At 58.8% G+C, this 20646-nt stretch overlaps 2 protein-coding genes and 1 long non-coding RNA gene across 3 annotated transcripts; 1 reads left to right on the plus strand and 2 right to left on the minus strand.

The window, feature by feature from the left end:
• Positions 1-1003: 1003 nt before the first annotated feature.
• On the minus strand, positions 1004-9697 carry APLP1 (amyloid beta precursor like protein 1). The gene is given in 18 exon segments (XM_038529251.1): positions 1004-1454; positions 1570-1713; positions 1845-1907; positions 2143-2213; positions 2398-2421; positions 2685-2792; positions 3556-3655; positions 4444-4572; positions 4650-4673; positions 4675-4809; positions 5616-5690; positions 6067-6197; positions 6632-6816; positions 6926-7059; positions 7280-7392; positions 7598-7730; positions 8455-8598; positions 9457-9697. Coding segments are annotated over 18 exon segments (1959 nt in total). The 5' UTR covers positions 9604-9697; the 3' UTR covers positions 1004-1355.
• LOC106559197 lies at positions 8866-10609 on the plus strand. The gene is made up of 3 exons (XR_005354726.1): positions 8866-9171; positions 10204-10274; positions 10441-10609. It is a non-coding gene; the product is annotated as an uncharacterized LOC106559197 (long non-coding RNA).
• Positions 10610-10786: 177 nt separating this feature from the next.
• KIRREL2 (kirre like nephrin family adhesion molecule 2) lies at positions 10787-18731 on the minus strand. The gene is made up of 15 exons (XM_038529250.1): positions 18449-18731; positions 18107-18256; positions 17407-17556; positions 17079-17239; positions 16544-16694; positions 16100-16205; positions 15830-15978; positions 15378-15505; positions 15154-15286; positions 14756-14856; positions 14411-14630; positions 13618-13722; positions 13225-13325; positions 12834-12899; positions 10787-11722 (listed from the first exon to the last, which is right to left on the minus strand). The coding sequence occupies exons 1-15, from the start codon at positions 18498-18500 to the stop codon at positions 11387-11389; spliced, it is 2109 nt and encodes a 702-aa protein (XP_038385178.1). The 5' UTR covers positions 18501-18731; the 3' UTR covers positions 10787-11386.
• Between the last annotated feature and the right edge of the window lie 1915 nt (positions 18732-20646).

Below are 20646 nucleotides of genomic sequence, written 5' to 3' on the forward strand. Positions count from 1 at the left end.
AGGCAAAGACACAGACAGAGGGAGAAGCAGGCTCCATGCACCGGAAGTCCGATGTGGGATTCGATCCCGGGTCTCCAGGATCGCGCCCTGGGCCAAAGGCAGGCGCTAAACCGCTGCACCACCCAGGGATCCCCTAAAATGTATTTTTTAAACTTTTTTTTAAAAAAGATTTTATTTATTTATTCATAAGAGACACAAAGAGAGAGAGAGAGGCAGAGACACAGGCAGAGGGAGAAGCAGGCTCCATGGAGGGAGCCCGATGTGAGACTCGATCCCGAGACTCCAGGATCACGCCCTGGACTGAAGGCGGGCGCTTAACCGCTGAGCCACGCAGGAGTCCCTGTTTTAAAATTTATTTAACAAATACTTGTGAAGTAGCAGGCACAGGTCTAACATCTCCACAGGTATTAGCCCTTTTAATCTCCATAGCAACCTTCTTGGGACAGGTAACAGCATAGGTAGAGGGCTAACCCCAAAGCCACAAAATGAGGTGCATGAGGGTTTAAGTTCCAATAGGCATTTGCAGACATCACATACCCCCCTCTGGGACATGTAACCGGAATTTCCACGCATCAGGGGGATTCCTATTGCCTCCGGAAGAGGGTATGAAAACTTGTGAATGAGAAGAGGGGTTCGAGAGTCTCAGTCCCTCCTTGGGATCGCAGGTTGGGGGTGGATGCTGTGTGTGATTGAGTGTGAGGGTGAAGGCAGGAGAAACTGCCAGGACACAACTTCCTTGGAGTCGACTCCCGGGATTCAGCAAACAGAGGCCTGGAAGTAACAAACCGTTCAGCACCGCGGAAAGCTCCGGACTGGGCTGGGGGAGCCGAGCCGTCCTTGGGCCCCGCCCCCTGCACGCCAATCCCGGCCCTTCCTACAGGCTCCGCCCCGACTTAAAGATCCTACGGACTGTTTAAATGGGTGAAGGAGGGCCGGGCGGGGATCCTCATCAGTGTCCAGCGCTGTGATTACACATTGATCCCCCCACAGAGACGCAAGATGGCACGGTGGGGTAAAGGATTTTATTGGGTTGTTAGTGGAGAGCACATGGGAGGGTGAGTTCTAGGAAACAACAAACACTGGGACCAAGCTGGTGGTCACCTTAGGGAACAATAAATTAACTTACAAAATAAATTAAGATGAGAAAGTCCCAAGCAGGGAGGCAGCTAGGAATACCTGGGGATTTCTTGGGAGTGGAATTTGGGATCGGAAAGGGGAAATAAGAATTTCCAGCCCCCTCACAAAGAGTGTGAAATGAACATTTTTGAGACCCCTCCCCCAGGCTGGGAGTTGGGGTTCTGGGGAGCCAGGAAGAGGGAAGGTCTGAGCTCAGCCAAAGGGGTGAAGGGGCTGGTTCAGGGTCGTTCCTCCAGGAAGCGGTAGGTGGGGTTCTCATAGCCGTGACGCTGCAGTTCACGCAGCTGCTGCTCCTCCAGGGTCAGCATAGGGTCCACCTGCAGTAGGGGCCGGAGGGATGGAGGGGCATAGGGACCTGACCGAAGATCTCACAGTTCCTCTGTGCCAGGCTCTGGCATTCCTCCCCCATACCACGTCTTTGTGTTCTCTCACCTCCACCACTCCATGGCTGATAGCCCCATAGGGCTTCTTCCTGCGCAAGAGCAGCAGGGAGAGGACAATCAGGGAGCCCCCACCTGCTCCCATGATCAGCAGACCAGACACGGCCTCTCGGGACACACCTGTCCCGGCTGGTGCCTGCATGGAGAGGACAGGGGGCAGGGGCCATCTTTGAGGCTCGCCAAGGCCCTGTGTGGCTTTGGGAGTCACAGCCTAGTCACTGACTTCTGACCTCTCCCCCTAGGTAACGAGAACAGTCCTCCTCTTACCAGCTCATCTCTCTGAATCTCCGATGAGTGGAAAGGAAAACCCCTTGGAACAGACACATTCACCTGGGGAAGCAGGAGGTGTCAGGGACTCAGGAGTCTGGGCCCCAGCCTCCTCCTCCCCTGGGCCCCAGTAGGGCATCCCCCAGCCTTCTTCTTCCCTAGGACTCCAAAGTCCATGTCCTCAATCCCTTCTTCCCTCAGGCCAAGGAATCCACACCCCTATAACCCTCCTCCTTCAGACCTAGGAGTCCGGGACCCCTCTCCCATCTACCCTCAGGCACCCATAGGTCTGACCTACCTTTCGCTCGTACTGCTCCAGGGGGGACATCTTCTCTTTCCCAGAGGATGCAGCATCTTGTTCTGTGGACCCTAACCCCCAAGGCCTATCTTATTCCGGAGAATCGAGAATGGTGTTTCCCCTGCCTGAGGAGGCGGTCAGAAGGGGCACCGGACTCTACCCCAGCAGGTCTGGAGTTCCCAAGGACCCTTTTCCATTCCAGGCTCAGGGACTAGTGGGGTTTGGTGGCTGGGATCTATTCTGTGAGATACTCACCTTTTGGAAGAGCCACGGGGGTGTCTGCTGGCAGCCAGAGGAGGCAAGACAGGTGGAACAGTGAAGAAAGGAGGGCATCATCGAGGAAAGAGTGGAGACGCACCCTCCCGGGGGCCAAGGCAGGAGGATCAAGGATCCTACAGAGGCCTCCACAGCCTTAGACATCCGTTCCTATCCTCTCCCACTCACTGCAGTAGCTAAGATACCCCCAGACTTTAAGGAGTTAGAATTGAGGGTGGGTGCTTGTCCCCCCAAGTCTGGGATTATCTATATCTGGGTTAACTCACCATCTTTGGAATCCAGAGGCTGCAGCCCACTCTTGTCCTCACTGCTGCCCCCTGGGGCGGGGACTTCCAATTCATTGGGACCCAGGTGCTCAGAGTGGAGGAGCTCCTCTGAGGGGAACATGCAGAAAGGGAGTCGAGATCATGCCTCAAAACAAAACTGGGTGAATAAACAGCACCCTAACAGTAGAGTGATCAGGCATAGCCACAAGTGTGATCTGGGAAAGTGGGGAGCTAGATGGAGATACCCCTGGAAGGGAGGATGGAGGTTGAGGTTTCAAGAGAATGGCTTCTTTAAAGAGCAGGATTAGGTGTGGGATATGCCGTAGTAAGTCACAACAGATCCGGGGGCTGCAACAGGTCACACTTTCTGGTGTTCCTGCTCTCGTGTGGGTCCCTGCCTTTGAATCTGGACTGGGGTTGTCCCTTGCCTTAACCAAGAGAAGGTGGGCCCCTGCCTTGAGAAGCCCTGACAGCGTTCGCTGTCCTGTATGGGGAGCCTGAGCCACTATGGAGGAGACCCGGGTACCCTGCTGAGACCACGTGAAGGGGCTCCATGGAGAAGAGACCCTGCGTTGACCTGGAGAGGGAGAGAGGCCCATCTGTGACAGGGTCCCCAGCGGATCTGCTAGCCAGACACTGCCACACACTGGACTACTGGCAAGGCTGGCAGAAGGAGCACCCAGCAGAATCCAGACCAGATGGCAGAGTCAGGAGCAAAGAAAATGGTTGTTTTAAGCCACTAAGTTCTGGAGTTTATTACGTAGGAATAAATAATGGAAATGGTGACAGGGGTGTTGGTGGAAGCAATGATTGGGAATCAGGATCTGCCCTTCCAGATCTGGAATGGGAACCAGGGGTCACAGGTACTCACGGATCTGGGGCCGCAGCTCCTGAGCCAGGCGGGGGTTCTGGTCAAGCAGCCCCAAGCTCTGGTTCATCCTCTCTTCAATTACTTGAAGATGGGTCTGCACCTGTGGGGGAGTGAGCATGAAGGATGAACCAGGCAGTAGGGAGAGATGGGGAAACTGAGGCAGGGTAGGGTCCAAGAAAAAGGAACATGTACAATGGGCAGGAAGTAGGGTAAAATGGCCAGGAATTGGGCCACAGGAGGAAGAAAACTGGAGACGCAGAATAAAAAGAAAAAGAAAAGATGTACAGAAGACAGGAAGTGAGGGGCTTGGAAAAGGAAGTGAGCCAGAAGGGAAGGGAGCAGTCACCAGGGAGAGTACACAAGGGACAATGTAGATGTAGGATACAAGGAACACGGCGTAGAAAATAGGAAGCAAGCGTAAGTCTGAGGAATAGAACGTGAGGTTTCAGGGGTTACAGAGAGGGAAATAGGATTAGAGGCTTATAGGGAAATGATGTGGTTCAGGGCAAGACTTGAGTTCAAAAGCATAGAATGGAGTGGTTGGGGACAGGAAGAGAACATCCAAGAACTAGGGACTGGGATTTGAGGGCACAGAGCAAGGGCTGCATGGAAAAGCAGTGGGGTGAAGGACAGAGGATTCGAGGCTCAGGAGGGGGATTCTGGGAAAGGAATCCAAGGGACAAGAAGGGGGTCAAAGGCATGCGGGTGGTGGCCAGGATCAAAGAGTAGGGATGTGAGGGGCTACAAAGGGTCCCAAGGCACAGGGGTGGGGGGTTGCCAGGTTTGGGAAGAAATCCAAGGGACAGAAAGAGCATCTGAGGGATGGGGTCCCAGACCCTGGGGTCTGAGGGATGGCAGGATATTTGGGAGCTGGAAGGATCTGAGCACCTGGAAGCGCATCTGCTGGGCCTTCTCAGGATCCACAGCAGCCACGTGCTGGTAGTGCCTCAGTGTGTGCCTTTGTTCCTTCTGCTCTGCTCGCAGGTAACGCCGCAGGGCCAGCAGGACGCGCTCTGCCTGTGGAAGGGATGAAGGCTGCTGGGCCTGCCCCAGATCTTTTCACCCTCTGCCCTCTGTCCCCACGGCTCCAGCACCTGAGGTGGATCTCCCTGCAGCGCCTGCCAGGAAACCTTCCAGAGCAGCCCGGCGCTGGTCGTTGATGAGAGCAATGACTCGGGTGGCATGGGTCTCCACCAGGCGCTGTCGCTCACCAGATACCTGCTCCTCCAAGGTCTGCAGAATGGACTGGAAGTGCTGGCGAGGAGGTGAGCACAGGGCCAGGAAAGGTGAAGACGGGGGAAAGTCTGGGTCAAAGGCAGTCTGGAAAGGCAGGGCTCTAGGGCCAAGTGGTGGAGGGGGGTGTAGGCAGGAGTAGAATCGATCACAGGACACTGATGGAAGGGGTGGGGATTCAGGGCCAGGCATAGTGCAGGCAGGACCAGGCCAACTGGGACTTGATCTAAGGATGTAAACTGTACTGGGTGGGAACAATCTAGGAACTGAGCTGGCTGGTGTTCAGGTGAAATACTTTCCAACTATTATAGGACAGGTAAGGCTCTAGACCTGGGCAGGGCCAACTGGAAATGGTCTGTGCTGAAATAGGACATAGAAGAGTGCAACAAGAGTCAGGAATGGGGCTAACCTGAATGAGGCCTGAAGGTGATGGGTGAGTCCTGATACTGGGCCTACTGAGGAGGGATTGAGTACAAGTGAGATTAGAGGGGTGGGACCAGCATCAGGGGGCAGGGCCGAACATGGATGTGAGGCTGAGGAGGCTGAGAAGGCCCAGCTGCACCTGCAGGAGCTCAGCTGGGGACAGGACCGCAGAGGGGGGCCCTCAGAGGGAAGGATCAAGTTAAGACAAAGCCAAACATGGCCAGTCTGAGGAGAGAGTCATAGGCTGAGAGGGGTGGGACCAACTGGGGGGCCGGGCCAGGAGAGACCACTATAACTAGGAAGGGGTGGAACCGAATGAGACCGGGCAGGTAGAACCAGGCTGAGACCAGGTGCGTCCTAGGCAGTGGACGGGCATGACTAGGACCCGCTGGAGGGTGTCTTACCTCGTTCAGGGCCTGTCTGTCTGCTTTAGGCAGGTTCTTGGACTGGTTGTCTGCCATGGCCCATTCACGCATCACCTAAGGTCAAGGGGGAGCTTCAGGATCCTGCAATCTACCCTCTACCCAGTGAGTTCCCCAATCCCTCTTCAAGACTTCAGAGGCTCCAGATGCCTTAAGTCCCACTGGCTCTTGGGTTCACAAGAGGTCAAGGCTCCGAAAGAATTTAAAGTGGAAGGACACAGTGTACCAGAGTTTCCATAGAATGTTGGTGGCCTCTCAGTGGGATTCTAGGTGGGTCAGGGATCTCTGGTCATCTTAGAGGTGGTGTTGAGGGCTAGGGGTTGATGGGGGCTTGGGGAGTCTTTGGAGGCAGCTTCAATGTGCACCTGAGGAAATCCCTGGTATTTAGGGAGTTCTGTGTTGTGGGAAATCCTGGGGCTCCTAGGATCATCACCTCATTAATCTGGCGCATCCTTCGTTCCTCCAGGTCCATCTTGGCCCGCAGGAACCCCTCGTGCTCGCTGATTTCTCCAGGCATGCCGAAGTACACATCCACACCATCTGTGGGCCTTGGAGTGGTGGTCACTGCAAGGCCAGGAGTCAGGGAATCCCAAAGCCCATGGCCAGGTCACCTCCCCTCCCTAGAGCACGCTGGAGACCACCATGTGTCCACATAACCATAGCTGCTACGGGGCATCATGAGAGATATAGTTCTGAACCGGGCCTGTTCTTGTCAAGCTTAGGAATCCATTATACCATCCTTTAAGCTTCCCCAAAATAATCCTTAGGAACTACCAGATGGCTCTTCTACCTCCAGGTACCCCAAACCACCCTCAGCCTTTGCATTCTTCACAGGACAGCCCTCCCACCTCTTCTTTATCCCAAGGTACTCCCATCCCTTCCATTCCCCCCAGCTCTCTCCCCAACAGGTCCCGCCTAAAGATGCCTCTACACTAAGGCTCCCTCAAATCATCTTCCCTCCAGGGAAGAGGGAACTAAGGGTCCAGAGACTGTCTCACCTTTGCTGACCCCTGCAGGGCTATGGGAGCTTGAGGGTAGAATTCTTTCCTCCTCATCTTCCTCTTCAGCCCGTGGGGGTTCCACAAAGTAATCATCCACCGGCTGTAGGAAGGATTCCTCTTCTTCCTCCTCCTCAGCCCCCTCTACTCTGCCCCCTAGGGGCCAGGAGCGGGTGGAGGGGTCACTGAGGGAACAGAAGACTTAAGGCAATGAGAATCTGACCTGGGTCCCCAGGCTTCCATTTCCTGCCTCAGGAGCCTCGGGATGTGCATGGAAGGTTCCCTCCCACTCACCCAGCTGCTGTCCCAGACGGATCGGGGGTCACTGGCGGGGGGCAGCACACATACTCCACACCTCGGAACCGATCTGTGCCACAGGGCAAAAGCATGCCGGAACCATGCAGGATGAGGCCCTGGGAACTGCAGGCCTGCAGAAGAATAGGATAGGCCCAGATGCCACGATTGTGTGTTAGGAGAGGGGTAGAGGGGAGCCCGGGTGCCTGGGGCTTGGGGTCTGATGGGGCTGGGAGCCTGGATTCCTGATTCTGTCCCAGTGGGAAGAGGGGGCTGAGGCCCAGACTCAGGTTCTGTTAGGGGACTGGAATCCCGGGTTCTACGGGGTGAGGATGGATGGGCCAGGATCCTGACCTCCTGCGCCTCTTGATGCCTCCGGGTGGAACTCTCACACTGGTCCATGCGCTCCTGGTGCAAGAACCGGCAACCTTCAGGCACCAGCAGGGCCTCGCTCACGAATTCACCTGCTGGGGTGTGGGGGTACCAGAGTGAGACCTTCCCACAGACACTAGCTCCACCCTCCTCTGAATCCAGACATTTTATCCTCGAGATTTCTCTGCCCCACTCCGGACCCAGACGTCCAGATCCCTAACGTGAGCCTGAGCCCAGGGCCCAGAATCTCACCCGCGGGATACCCCCACTTCTGTTCCCCTCCTCCAGTCTGTAACTCACGCAGGCAGCGGAAAGGCACAACCTGGTGGTGGGGATGGGCACAGCGGCCACCCCGGGCACCCCCGCACCAGCGCTCCATGGGGATGGCTTGCGTCGCCTGTTCCACACGTGCAATCTGCAGCTCCGGGTACATCTGGGGGCACCGGGTGGGGGCGATCAACCCACAGCCTCACCCCTGTCAGCCGTGCTTACCACTGGCCACGTCCCTTTTCAAGGCTCTAGTGATCACCCTAGGTTCTGCTTCTCCTTAAAATCAGTCTTAGAAATCTCAGCCAGCAGGCCCCTGGCCACGCCCCCAGTCGCTCTTGTTCAGAAGCCCCGACAAACCACCCAGAAACTTGATCCCTGTAAATCTATCTCTCTTCTGGTCACTTCTGTCCCCTCCCCCAACAGGTTTGGTCCTCCCTTAAGCCTCACCTCTTCCTCGGTTTGGCTTCTCAGGAAGTGTCCTTTCTCTTTGTATTAGAACTGCCTTTTCGAAGAAGCCACCCTCCCAGCTTTCCACTCTCATTGGGCTCCACCCCATTTCCCATCCAGCAGGTCCAAAAGGTCTTTTTTCTGAGCCCCGCCTCTCCTTTGGCCACGCTCACCGACATTCCTACTCTTTAAGGACCCACCCCATATTGCTAAACTGCCTCTTCACTGGATACCAACCTTAACCGGCCCTCTTTGCACAGTTCTTTCCTGACCTAGTTTCTCAAAAACAGATCCTAAATTCGCCTCTTTCTCGGCCACGCCCCCTAGCTTCCCCGGCCTACTTGGATCCCTCATCCTCCCCGGACCTTGCCTTTTGCACCACTAGCTTCTTTCGGGGGACCCGGCTCGCTGACCACGCCCCTCCAGCAGGGCCCGCCCACCTGTCTGCAGTACTCCAGCACGCGCTGCGGGTCCCGGAGACAGCGTCGCGAGCGCTGTGGGTCTGGTTCCCAGCGGCCGGTGCGCAGGTCCCGGTGAAGGGTTAGGTGCCGGCATAGTCCAGCAACCTGGGCCGACCCCGGGGCCTGGGGTCGGGTCAGAGGGGTCAGCGAGGGCCCCGGGACGCCCGCACGTGTGTCCCCCGGACGTTTGCTCCGTAGGACCCAGAGGTTCAGACCCCCCAGCGCCAGCCCCCTCCGCAAAGCACCAGCGCACCCGCCTCCTAAGAGGGACTGTTCCCCGGGAAACAGCTCCCACTGGGCGGGGGCGCCCCAGCTCTCCCGTTGCCACGGCGACCCAGGTCCCCGGGGTGTCTCGCGGCCTTGTTGCCGCGGAGACAGGCTCCGCCCCCACCCCGGCGCAGCCGCACTGAAGCCCGAAGGGGTTAAAACCTAATCGCGGGGGAGGAGGCCAGAACCCAGGCGTTCTGGCCCCTCCTCCCTCCGTCCCTAGCTCAGGGTCCCATTCTCCGACGCAAAGACGACAAGGCCTGGCTTCAGGGCCCTGCAGGCCTGGGCTGGAGAGCCACATCCTGGGTCGGGCGGGGGTCGGTGGCTGGGGACCCGGACTCCTGGGTTCTGGGAGGCTGCGGGAGCCTTCAAATGGGTCCAGAGGATGCCAGGGACCAACACACTTGGAACCGGGTGTCTTACTGTCTGGTGGGTCCCCATGTTTGGGTGGGAAGGGGTTGGGGCTGAGTCACCTAGGTCAAGAGGGTGGACTTTGGGGACCGGGGGCTCTGGAACGGCCAGTTCCTAAGCTAGGGGCGGACGGAGGCTGGGGCCTGAACTCCTGGGTTCCTGGATGCCTCGTGCCGTTAGGGGCGTTAGGGGCCGGCCCCTCGGCTGGAAGGACTGCGCTTTCCGCCCTGGACGTGTCCGCGTCCGGGTCCCGGGCCCGGGCCCGCCCCGTCCCCCATCCCCCAGGACCCGGCCGGGCCTCACCTCGGCCGCGCCGGGGCTCCCACCGGCCAGGCTCCCGACGGCGAGCTGCGCGCGCAGGAGGAGCAGCAGTAGCGGCAGCGACAGCGGCAGCGGCGGCGGACCCCGGCGGCGGCCCAGACCGCGAGCGGCGGGGCTGCTGGGCCCCATGTCCCGGCCCTCGCGCCCTCGCGTCCCCTGCGCTCCCGCCCGGCCCGGCCCGGCCCCAGCGGTGACAGGAGCTCCCAGCGCCGCCGCCGCCGCCGCCGCCTCCTCCTCCCGCCGCCCCCGGGCTGCGCCGGCGCCGCCAGCCCCGCCCCGCGCCGGCCCCGCCTTCGCGGCCAGGACAATAGCGCGGCGGCTCTGCGCAGCCTGGGGCGGCCCGGGGCCGGGGGGGGGGGGGGGGGGGGGCGGGGGGGCGCGGGCGGCCGGGGGCCGGGGGGGGGGGGCGGCGCGGGCCCCCGCCCAGAGCCCCGGGATCCCAGCGCGTGCCGGGGCCTGGCCCGGAGTCTGGGTCGTGCGCTCCGCCGTGCAGAGCCTTTCCTAGGCCCCTCGCGCCCGGCTTTCCCTCCCTCAGACCCAGACACTCCCACATCAGCCTCCTCTTGCAGTCGCGCCGGCGTTGGAGACCTCTCCCCCCAGCAAATTCCTCCCCGGAGGTCCCAGGAATACGGGCCCCCCAAATTCCCCCAGTGGAGGACCCCGCAGCTGAGGGCCGGTCCCCTTCTCCCTCGGTTCCAGGAGTCGGGGCTAAAGTCACCTTCTTTTCAGGACCTGAGACCAAGCCCCTGCCCTTTCTCCCCGGAGTCTTGGCCTTCTGCTCTGCCTTCCAAGGATCCCAGGTGTCTAGACCTTTAATTCCTAGCTCGGGGATTCATAAACCAAAGCCCCCAGGCCCTTCCTTTAAGGATGACCTGAGTCAGGTACCCAGCACGTCGGGGCGAGGGGCTCAGCCCATCCTTGCTTTGAGGACCCCGGCATTTCTATTCTCTCACCCTCCCTCTCCAGGGCTCACTGCTGTTTCCTCAAATAACTAGAATGCGGTCTTCCCCAAGCCCACTGGAGCACTCGTCCTGTATGTGCATCTGCGCATGTATGTTTGGGTAGATGTGTGTCAAAAGAGCTTAGAGGGCCAAGTGGGTAATAAAGGGCCGAGAGGTGGTTCATGGTTTGTTCCTACAGCCACTCATCGCCTAGGGTAGAGGAAGGGCCTTGGGGCAGATTTAATGGACCTCTTCCTTCCGTAAGGTAGTGAATGATGCCAGGAGAATCCCCAAGACGCATTCACTTCTCAACATTTTTTTATTAAACATAAATATTCTTATCCCCAGATTCCACCCCTACCCACCCCACCCTCTTCCCCTCTCCTGCTGGCAGTTCTCACCCTATCCTCACTCCTTGGTGGATTCAATTCTTCCAGGACCTTTAAAGACCTTGGAAGGGATCAAGATAGTCGCTCTCTTGGGTTCCCAGAGAGTGAACAGCCATCTTGGCTGCACTTCCATTGGCCAAGCAAAGTGCCCCTCAGGGAGAACCAGGACAGGGGCCTGGTCTGGCTTCCATCTTAATCTGTCCTATGTTGCCTGTCTTCTCAGTATAGGTGATCGGTCACCTTGAAATCTCTTCTTTCAATGTCTGGAAATAACGTCCATCCCTGCCCCTACCTCCTAACACCTCCTGTCCCCACCCCCCTACAAAGAGCTCATCTGCCATCTGGAATCTCTTTTACACTGGGGAATAGTTGGTCAAGTGGCCATCTTGCTCCCACTTGGAGCATCCCCTTTGGCTGAGCTGATTGTACACTAGTGATCCAGATGATCGTAATGATCTTTCTCTCCCATCAATGTTCAGTTTTGGAGGAGTAAGGTCACCAACTTTTTTTCTGGTTCCTTAGAAATCAGGACAATCCATTATGGCAAGCTGAAGATTCTAGGCCTCTTCATTTGGAGAGGTATCATACATGAGTCTGGAGACGCGGGTGGCTGGGTGTGGGGAAGGCAGCATAGGGGAAGGGTAGAGTCCTGGGGTCCAGATCTGGGGGTCCAATGGATGTAGGTTTGATGTAGCTGGTGAAAGCTCGAGGGTGGGGTGTGGTGAGATAACCTGCCCGAGCTCTATACAGTCTGCAGGGGGGGACCATGCCTAGGTGTGCGTTGAAGTCATAGAAAGTAGGGGTCCCTGGAGGTCCAAGAGGGGAGGGGGGCGGCAGGAAGAGGCCTCCTCCAGGGCCTTCACCAAGGCTCAGGCTCACACTGACTCCTCGGACCTTGTAGTAACCATTGGTTGGATCCTGAGGGGACAAATTGGATTGGTTAAGGTATTTGAGGATATTGGGGGAGGTTAGGGTCCCTAATGGAGAGTCACACTTAAAGCAAGACCTAGAGAGAGACAAAAAGACAGAAACAGTAGCAAGTGGAGACCCAGAGAGAAAGACAGACATATAGACTGATAGGAAGACAAAAAGGGGCAAGAAAACAATGACAAGAAACAAAGGGACAGAAGGAAATGGGCAGAAAAAGGCAGCAACAGAAGAACAGAGGCCTGCTAGGGCCTGGTGCTATGGAAGGAGATGCAGCAGGAACAGACAGATTGAGACCAAGACATTCAGTCACCTGCCCACCAGCCCCAAGGCTTTGATTCTGTGTCATGCCTTACGCTGTTGCTAGAGGTATCTATTGTGGGGAGAGACAGGGTCCTGCCTTCATGGAGATCCCAGGCCAAGGAGCAAATGGCAAATCCCCTAAGTCCAAAGGGGTCAGAGTAGTGATGGGGGAAGTACAGGCAGAGTGATAAGGCTTGATGGGGAAGCACAAGCAGGGTTTCAGGGCTGAGACAGGAGGCCAGGGCAGAGTGGTCCTGGTTGTGACAGGCGGAACACAGAATGATCAGGGCAGTGAGGAGGGAAGCACGGGCTTTCTAGAATAAGAAATATTTGGGCTGAGACCAGAGGAACGAAGGACAGAATCAGGTAGGTATGGGAAGGAAAGTAGTGTTTCAAGCCAGTGGAATGGCACGTGCTATGTACATAGGAGACAGAGAAAGGCTCTGGACTGGGGACTGAGGTCCGTGGAGCTCAAAAGAAGGGGACTCACAAAAGGGGCAGGTGTGGGGAGAACTGAGGCCAGTGGGGGACCTGGCAGAGGCATCCAGGAGGCCTGAGGTGGGGGTGTGATGGGAAAGCACAGGCTGAGTGAGGCCAAGGCTGGACAGGATTGTGGGCATAATCAGCAGATGTGCAAACAGGCTGTGGAGGTGAGTGAAGAGGCCTAGGAGGCAAGAAGAAAGTGTGAAGGGGGGGCTAGGCCCCTCATCTGGGGGGCAACAGCATGAAAAGGGAGGGGACCAAACAGGGAGATAGCTAGAGACCCAGTGAAGGGAACTCCTCTGTTTCCAACACTCACCTTGGTCTCCAGAGCCCCCTCCTCATCCAGAACGAGGTCACTGTGGTCCGTGTGCACGATGGGGCCCTGGGGTAGGGTGTTGAGTAAGAGGGAGTGCTCAGAGGATCCTGTTGGCCCAGTGCCAAACACTGACAACTCCTCAGCTGGGGGCACTGGGGACCAGGCAGGGCCAAGAGCTCCTGGAGCTGGGGTCCAGATACAAGACAAAGGGCCCTGGGACATATTTGGTCTAGGGGATAACTGGGTGGGTCAGGGGCATATTTGGACTTGGGGGTCACTTGTCGGGACCCAGACCCTCTTTGAGTTGGAGGGCCCAGTTGGGACTAGGAGAGCAGTTGGGACTAGGTTACGAATTGTTCTAGAGGCAGAGTTGGGTCTGGGGACATCCTACCTGGTCCTCGCCGCTTCCTGTCTCCTCCTCAGGACCCCGAGAACTGGAGCCATCGCTGCTGCCTGGGATTCGCACCAGGTTCTTTTGCTTGGAGAAAGAGGCTGAGGCCAGGGACAGTGGGGCAGCAGAGAAAAGTGATGGGGGCAGGGTCACAGTTTGTGGAGACCAGGGAGCAGGAAGAAAGAGGACTGGGCTGGGTCAAGAGGCTGTGTACCAACAGGAAGCTGGTAGGTTAAGGAGTGTGATGCTGAGAAGATGGACATAGGGGTTGAGGGAGGAATCAGGGCCTGAAGGTGAGCCAGAGACCAAAGAGGTGGGACTGGGACCAGGTCAAGGCCAGGTCAGTTGGGGGTGAGGTAGGGGATGGTACTGAGGTAGGGCTCAGTCACTCACCCTTGCCGTGGCGCCAGCAGCAGAGGGTCACCCCAATGATGAGCATAAGAAGAGTCATGGCTGCAGCAGCCACTCCAGCCACAACCCGCACAGTAGGCAGCAAGTCTACAGGGAGGAGAAGGGGTGTTTCTGTTTTTGTTTTAAAGATTTTATTTATTTCTTCGTGAGAGACACAGAGAGAGAGGTAGAGACATAGGCAGAAGGAGAAGCAGGCGCCCTGCAGGGAACTCGATGCAGGACTCGATTCCAGGACTCCAGGATCACAACTGAGCTGAAGGCAGATGCTCAACCACTGAGCCACCCAGGTGTCCCAAGAAGGGGTGTTCTGAGGAGGCTAAGTGTGAGGCCCAAGGAGGAACTGGGGAACTGGGATTTGGCTTGCTTGGGTTGAAGTGTCTGGGTTCAAAAGGCCGTTAAGTTTGAGGATACCCAAGTCTGTAGTCTCTAGCTTGGGGTCCTTCAGCTTTAAGGCCTCTTGAATTTGGGGTTCCACAGGTTTTAAACTCCCTGGCCTTAGGGAGTCCTAGAGTTTGAGGGGTTTTTAATTTTGCAATTCCCCATATTTGGAGCCTCCCTCCTTTGGGGCACCTAAGTGTGGGGGGGCCTCTCAGTTTAGAATTCTATATTTAAAGGAATTTACTGTTGGGGGGGTGACTCAGGATTCAAGGGACTCATGAGCTTTGAGGCTTTCAAGGTTTGAGGTAGTCCGCATTTGGAGGTCCTGGGTTTGAGATTGCGGCACTTTGGGGGTTTGAGATCCTCAGATTTGGAGACTTCAGGCCAGGAATCTCACCTCTACGGCCCAGGCTGACCTGGGTGCCTCCCTCACCCAAGCGGTTCCTGGCACTGCAGTTGAAACCCCGACTGAAGTCGGACTCCTGGGTCCCGGAAATGTGTAGCACAGAGATCAGGGCTGGGCCCTGTCCCCCGCGGCCCTCTGGGGCTGGGAATGTCTCCACCAGGAACCGACCCTGCGACCCCGCCGCCAGAAAGCCCTCATCCCAAGACCAGACCTGGGGGCACAAAAAAAGGAAAGTCATTAAGGAGATTGGAAAGGGAGGGAAGGGCGGCAGGGTGTCGGTCACAGCAGTTTTGGAGGTCCGGCCTGACGGTCAGGAGAGCGGGGACATTTCCTTACCACGGCATCTGGGGCCGGGGATGCGAAGACTAGACATTGGAGGCGGGCGGGGCCCCTCAGGAAGGCGGGCGCAGAATGCAGGGCGGTCACGATGGGGGGAGCTGGTTTGGAGATTGCGGGCGCGTGAGAGAGAAGCGCTGCCCCCCGCGGAGGCTCCGGCTGTCAATCAGGCGCGGCCAGGTCCTGGCCCTTCCCACCAACGCCGCTCAACCAGGCCACGCCCCTCGGCAGCCTCGGATCCTCCCGGGGGCTCGCCGCGCCGGGTCCCGCTCCTACCCCCGGGCCCCCGTCCAGAAAGCGCGCCCTTCCAGGCCTCGCCCACCCCGCTGAGCGCTCGCCGGCTCCGCGCGTTCCCCGTCCCGGGCTCTCCGGCCTTCTGGGAAGCGCCGCGTGCTCACCGTTCACCGTCAACCTGGCCTCCGCGGCGCCGCCCCCCAGGCCCGAGAGCCCCGGCTCAGCCCTGCACACGTAGTCGCCGGCGTCCTCGGGCCCCACCGACGGAAGACGCAGCGTGGGCCCGGAGCCCAGCACCTGGGATGGGGAAGGGGCGTCAGGGGCAGGACCTCGAGGGGAAGCCCCGTCCATCGCCAGCCACGGCCGCGGGCCCCAGATCGGGTCTCACCTGCGCGTCCCCGCTGCGGGTCCAAGTTACCCGTGGGAGCGGGTTCCCGCGCCAGGCACAGCTGAAGGAAGCGTCTTCCCCTATGTCTACTGACATGGGCTCTGGCCTTGCCTGCAGAACTGGCCCGACTGGAGGAGAGAGAGGAGACGTCGCATGGCCGGGGAGGGATGCAGCTTCTGACCCGGGATGAGCCACTCAGGGACGACACCCCAAGGGCCCAAGTACCGGCGGCCAGTCGGCGGCAACTCGGCTCGCACGCCCCGGCCCCGCCCCCCGGCCCCGCCCCCGGCCCCGCCCCCGGCCCGCCTCTGACCCAGCACAGCCAATCCCTGCCTACGTCCTGTTCCCGCTCCCCCTCCTCCCGCGGCCGGCCGCGGCCACGCCCCCCTCCAGCCCCTAACCCCAGGCGGTCTGCCCCGCTCTGGCCACACCCAGGGCTCGCCCCGGCTCACACTGCACGTCCAGCGCGGTGCTGCGGTTGGCGCTGCCCACAGCGTTGCTGACCTCGCAGGACACCGGCTCAGTCAGGAATGAGGCGTCTGCCACGACCTCCAGCATTGGCCCGCGGGCCCCGAGCACCGGGGAGCCTCCCTTTGCCCACCTGCGGGGGGAGTGGGGCTGTTCGCGTCGTCCCTGCTCCCCAAGGACACCCACGGACGTCCCAATCTCAGTCTTCCCCAAATGCGTGCTCGGGCCTGAGGAGAGGTGACCATCGTCCTCACCTGTAGCCAGTGACAGGAGGCTGGGCTGTGGCCTGGCACAGGAAAGTGACCTTCTCTCCCTCCAGCACAGTCTGTGGTTCCGCAGACAGAGTCACCACTGGGGGATCTGCGGAGGTGGGTCAGCGGTCGGCGGTGGGCAAGGACCTGGAACACCTCCGTGGAGCTCCTGAGTCCAATGCCCAGCCTCTCACAGGCTGGGTGGCCAGGCTCCTCTTCCAATGCCCACTCTGGGTCCCCATGGTGCCCAGGACTCCTCTGCCAATGCCCACTCTGGGTCCCCAGTATCCTCTTCCTTTTGAGCTGGGAGCCCAGGACTCCAGTTCCCAATGCCTCCAGGGCCCCAGGTCCACAGCCTCCTCCTTCCTCATACCCTGGAATCCAGTCCTCAGGCCCCTCTTTTCCCAAAGGTCTCTGGCTTCAGGGCCAGTGTCTAGTTGCACTCACACTGCAGGCTCAGTGTGATAGCTGTATCCTTCCCCGAGGGCAGGGCCTGGCTCCGGGCCCGACAGACCAAGGTGGCTCCATCATCGTGGCTGGAAGGAGTCAAGGATAAGATGCTCTCCACTGACCCAGTTGTTCCTTCCTTCAGCAGGGGCTGGAGGTTATGAATAATAACAATGATTTCATCTACCCCTTATACAGTGTTTACTATGTGTCACTTCTAAGCATTTTACATGTATAATCTTCACAAGTGCCCTATGAAGTGAATATTATTGTCCCTATTGTACAGATAATGAAACTGATGGACAGAGAGGTTAAGCTCCTTGAACTCAAGATCAACCAACTACCAAGTCGTTGAGTCAGGATTTGAACCTGGGTAGTCTGGCTCTGGAGTCCTTAACCTTAATCACATACCAAGGGTCCCAACACTTGAACCTCTTCCCTCCCATGCCCTTCTCTCCTCTGGATAAGCCTGTGGTCTGACTGGATCCCAAACATCCCTGCATGGCCAAGGGCTGCATAGGGATTTGGACCTGACCTGGTGGAAGGTGGTCCCATCCAGCCGGATCCCATCTCGGAACCACAGCAGCTCAGGGGTGGGGCGGGCATCCCCACGGCTTCGACAGGTCAGATTCGCAGGAACCCCAGCAACCAGAGACACAAAGGGGCCGCCCAGCACCTGGGGGGCTTCTGGGGGCACTGTGGGTGTAGACTGGGGTCAGAGCTGGATCCTGGGAACCAGAAGCCCCAATCTTCCCAGCTCTAATGACCATCCCTCTGGGCTCCCTGGACTCCGATACTCAGCTAGCACTGGCTGTCCACCCCCCTCCCCAGGTTTCCCAGGGACAAGTGAGCTGGGTCCTCACCCAGCACATGCAGTTGGGCAGGTCGAGAGCGGAGGCCTGCTTGTGTAGCCTGACATTCATATGATGCTTGATCCTCCAGCTCCACGGGCCTAATGTAAAGGTCGTGCTGGCCACTGGCCGCATTCCCTGATATCCAGTACCGGGACCACCCTGAAGTTAAGGAAGAGGCAGTCACACCATGGTTCTGAGTTCCTGGCCCCAGCCTCCCTCCCCAGACATCCCATACCAGAAAGACATCCCAAAGTGGGTGCTGGGCCAGACAGACTCTAACCCCCTCTCAGTCTAGAGTCATGGCAAACTTGGGGGTGGGTGAAAAAGTCAGAGAAAAGTGAAGAAACAGTTGCCATGGAAGTCAGATTAGATATACTCCCTCTGGGGTGAGCAGAGGGCTATGATAGGAGAAAGGAATAGGAAAGGCTTCTGGGGAGTTGACCATGGACATGAGTAGTAGTTACACGAGTAACTTTTTGGCAAATCTTACTTGTATGCTCTATGCATGTATGTTTCTGCATTTATGTAATATTTTGTGATACAAATAAAAACCCACTACCCACCCAGAGAAGAAGCTAAAACCTCCCAGATGTTTACCCGAGCCCAACAATTTTCCAAATTTGAAAACGTCAAAACAGAACCCCAGATACAGCCCAAGCCATTGATACAGCTGGAGCCAAACCGTCCTGAGTAGAGAGAACAGTCTCACCTGGCAAGTCCCTTTCACCCCCTAGAGCCAGTCCATCCTTAGTCCACTGAACCAGACCCCAATATTCACCCAGGGCACAGGGCAGCCTGGCCTCATCCCCCAGGAGTGCCACCAGGTCATCTGGTTGTTGCAGGAAATGGGGCGACAGACCTAGGAGGACGGGGAGGGGGATGTGGAGCAGGGTTGAGTTTAGCGATGAGCTTAGCTCCCTCATTCAGGACCCAGGAGCCCAGCCTCCCAGAGTTCTCCTGCAGACCTAGGAGTCAGAGCCCCCTCCTCTAACCCAGTAAAGAGGCAGCTGGCAAACAGTCCTCCCCCAAATTCACCCGCCCCTCGAGGTACCTGCATGGCCTCGGAGGCAGAAGAGGAGGACGAGGAGGGCGGGGACCAGCATTCTGAAAGTGTGGCCCCCAAGATCCCGCAGACTTGCTGTTGCACTGGCTTCCTTGCTAACTCCTTCCTCAACAGCACACCTCTCCCCGCTCCGGTCGGAGCTCCCTTCGCGCCCGGCTCCTCGCCCCAGCCTAGGAGCCACCCCGTTCCCGGCCTGGAGCGCCCCGAGTCTGCTCAGCAGCCGGCTCCAACGCTGACACCCAGGCGGGTTCCGCGCCCCGGGTCTCTCAGAGATCGGGGAGGGCCGGATCCCACTGGCCCCGCCCCCGGGCCCCGCCCCTTCCCATTGAGAAACTCCCGCGGCCGAGACGCGGATGAATGGGGCGCCGCAGGGCGGGGTCTTCCCGCGGGCGCCCCAGCCAACCTGGGGTCTGGGAGCCTGAACACCTGGGTCGACGGAGGGCGTCCCGGCTGGGGTGGACACCTGCACCCCCAGGCTTGTGGGGGGCACGGCGGGAGAGAGTGGAAGAAACTTGTCAGTCCCGGTCCTGGAGGGACCGCGCTGAGTGGAAACGGAGCTATAAATGGGAGCCCCTGGGGCTTCGCTAGTTTCCGCGCCTCGGGGAGGCGGGGCCCGGCGCTCCCCTGGGCCTGCGGGTCAGGAAGAGGACACTGGGGTGCCTGGGGGTGCAACCGGGACCCCTGAGGAGAGGAGGGGGTTCAGTTCTTCTCGCTTCGAAACCCCAGCTCAGAATATCCCTGTGCCTGCGCGTTAGCGCTGCAAAGCACGGCACGTCCCAGGGTCCGGGAAGCCAGGCCCCCAGCCCCTCCTTTCCCGAGACCCCGCAGTCCGGGCTCAGCCCCCCCCGCGCCCCCCGACTGCGGTTGCCGGGCGACGGCGGGGCGGCGGCGGTGCCCGAGCGGCGGCGGGCGGGGAGGCTGGGAACCGCGCAGCTTGTCCTGACGGCTGCCTGCCGCCCAGCTGGGGCGTTCCCACGCCGCGGGCCGGCCGGGGCGCTGCGCAGCTGGCGGGGCAGGTGGGCGGGTCCCCGAGCCGACGGAGTGGGGCCGGGGGCCTGGGACCCGGGGCCTGACATTCCGGAGCCCGCGGGGCCTGGGGGCCCACGTTCAGGTCCTTTGTTGCTCCTGAGCTCAGATTCTTGCTTCTCCAAATGGCAGGGGCTTGCACTCAGAGGCTTCGGAGCCTGGGCATTCAGATCTCTGTCGACTGAGAAGCTAATGGCCCGAACTGGGAGTTTCTGGGGGAGTTGGGGACTCAACTAGGTCCCCTGCTTGCAGCATGGTGCAGTTGGGAGAGGACGACAGGGGGGTCAGAAAATCTGGTCTTAAGTCTTAGAGTCAGTGGATTAGCCACCAATCCCTCCCACCCCCACGCAGGCCCAGGAGGATTTGAAAATCACAGACAGTCAACATCTGCCCTAAGTCCTCTGTGGGGTGGGAGGAAGGGGTGGAGGCCTGAACTCTTGGGTCCTTGAGGAGAAGCAGCTGCAGGCCTGGACTCCTGAGTCTGAGAGGGGTGGGTCCTGGGGACCCAGACTTCTAGGTCTGGGGGCCTGAGCAGGCTTCTGTTTGGGGAATCTAGAGCCCGGATTTCGACAGAGGATGAGCTTGGAGCCAGGACTCCTGAGTCTTGGGGAGGAAGTCAGCTCGTATAAGGCTGTTTTTCCAGACACCTGACATTGCTTCCCCTTCCTGGCTCTCTTGGGCCACAGGCATGGAAAAATGGAGAGCCTGAGGTCCCAGGGGCATCCAGAGAAGGAAAACAGCCAAGGTGGAGGGTGGAAGGTTTGTGCTAATTAAAGGTCTCAGCAACTGACAGCTCTACACCCCCGCCCTGAGGGACACCATCTGGTGAGAGCCCCTATGACGGAACCTCCAGCTCTGCATCCAGTCCATTCCCCAGGAGGCGTGGGGGGCAGTTGGGAAAGGTAGTGCAGGGGAGGGCAAGGAGTTTGGAATGGGAGGGAAGAAAGAGTAGAGGCAACATTAAGGATGGAGCTGTGGGGGCTCCGGCCAGATGCCTCATCTTGTTCCTGGAGGAAGACCAGAGAAGGGAGTGTGGGGAGGGGGAGGCAGGGAGGGGAAGCCAGCAGTTCCAATTCCTGCAGGAGATAAGCAGGCAGAAGAAGCTTATCCCATGTGAGTGTCTGTGTGTGCACACTGGGGCGGGGGTGGGGGGCAGGCCG

The sequence above is a fragment of the Canis lupus genome, chromosome 1, assembly GCF_011100685.1.
Source record: "Canis lupus familiaris isolate Mischka breed German Shepherd chromosome 1, alternate assembly UU_Cfam_GSD_1.0, whole genome shotgun sequence".
In the NCBI taxonomy this organism is placed as follows: domain Eukaryota; kingdom Metazoa; phylum Chordata; class Mammalia; order Carnivora; family Canidae; genus Canis; species Canis lupus.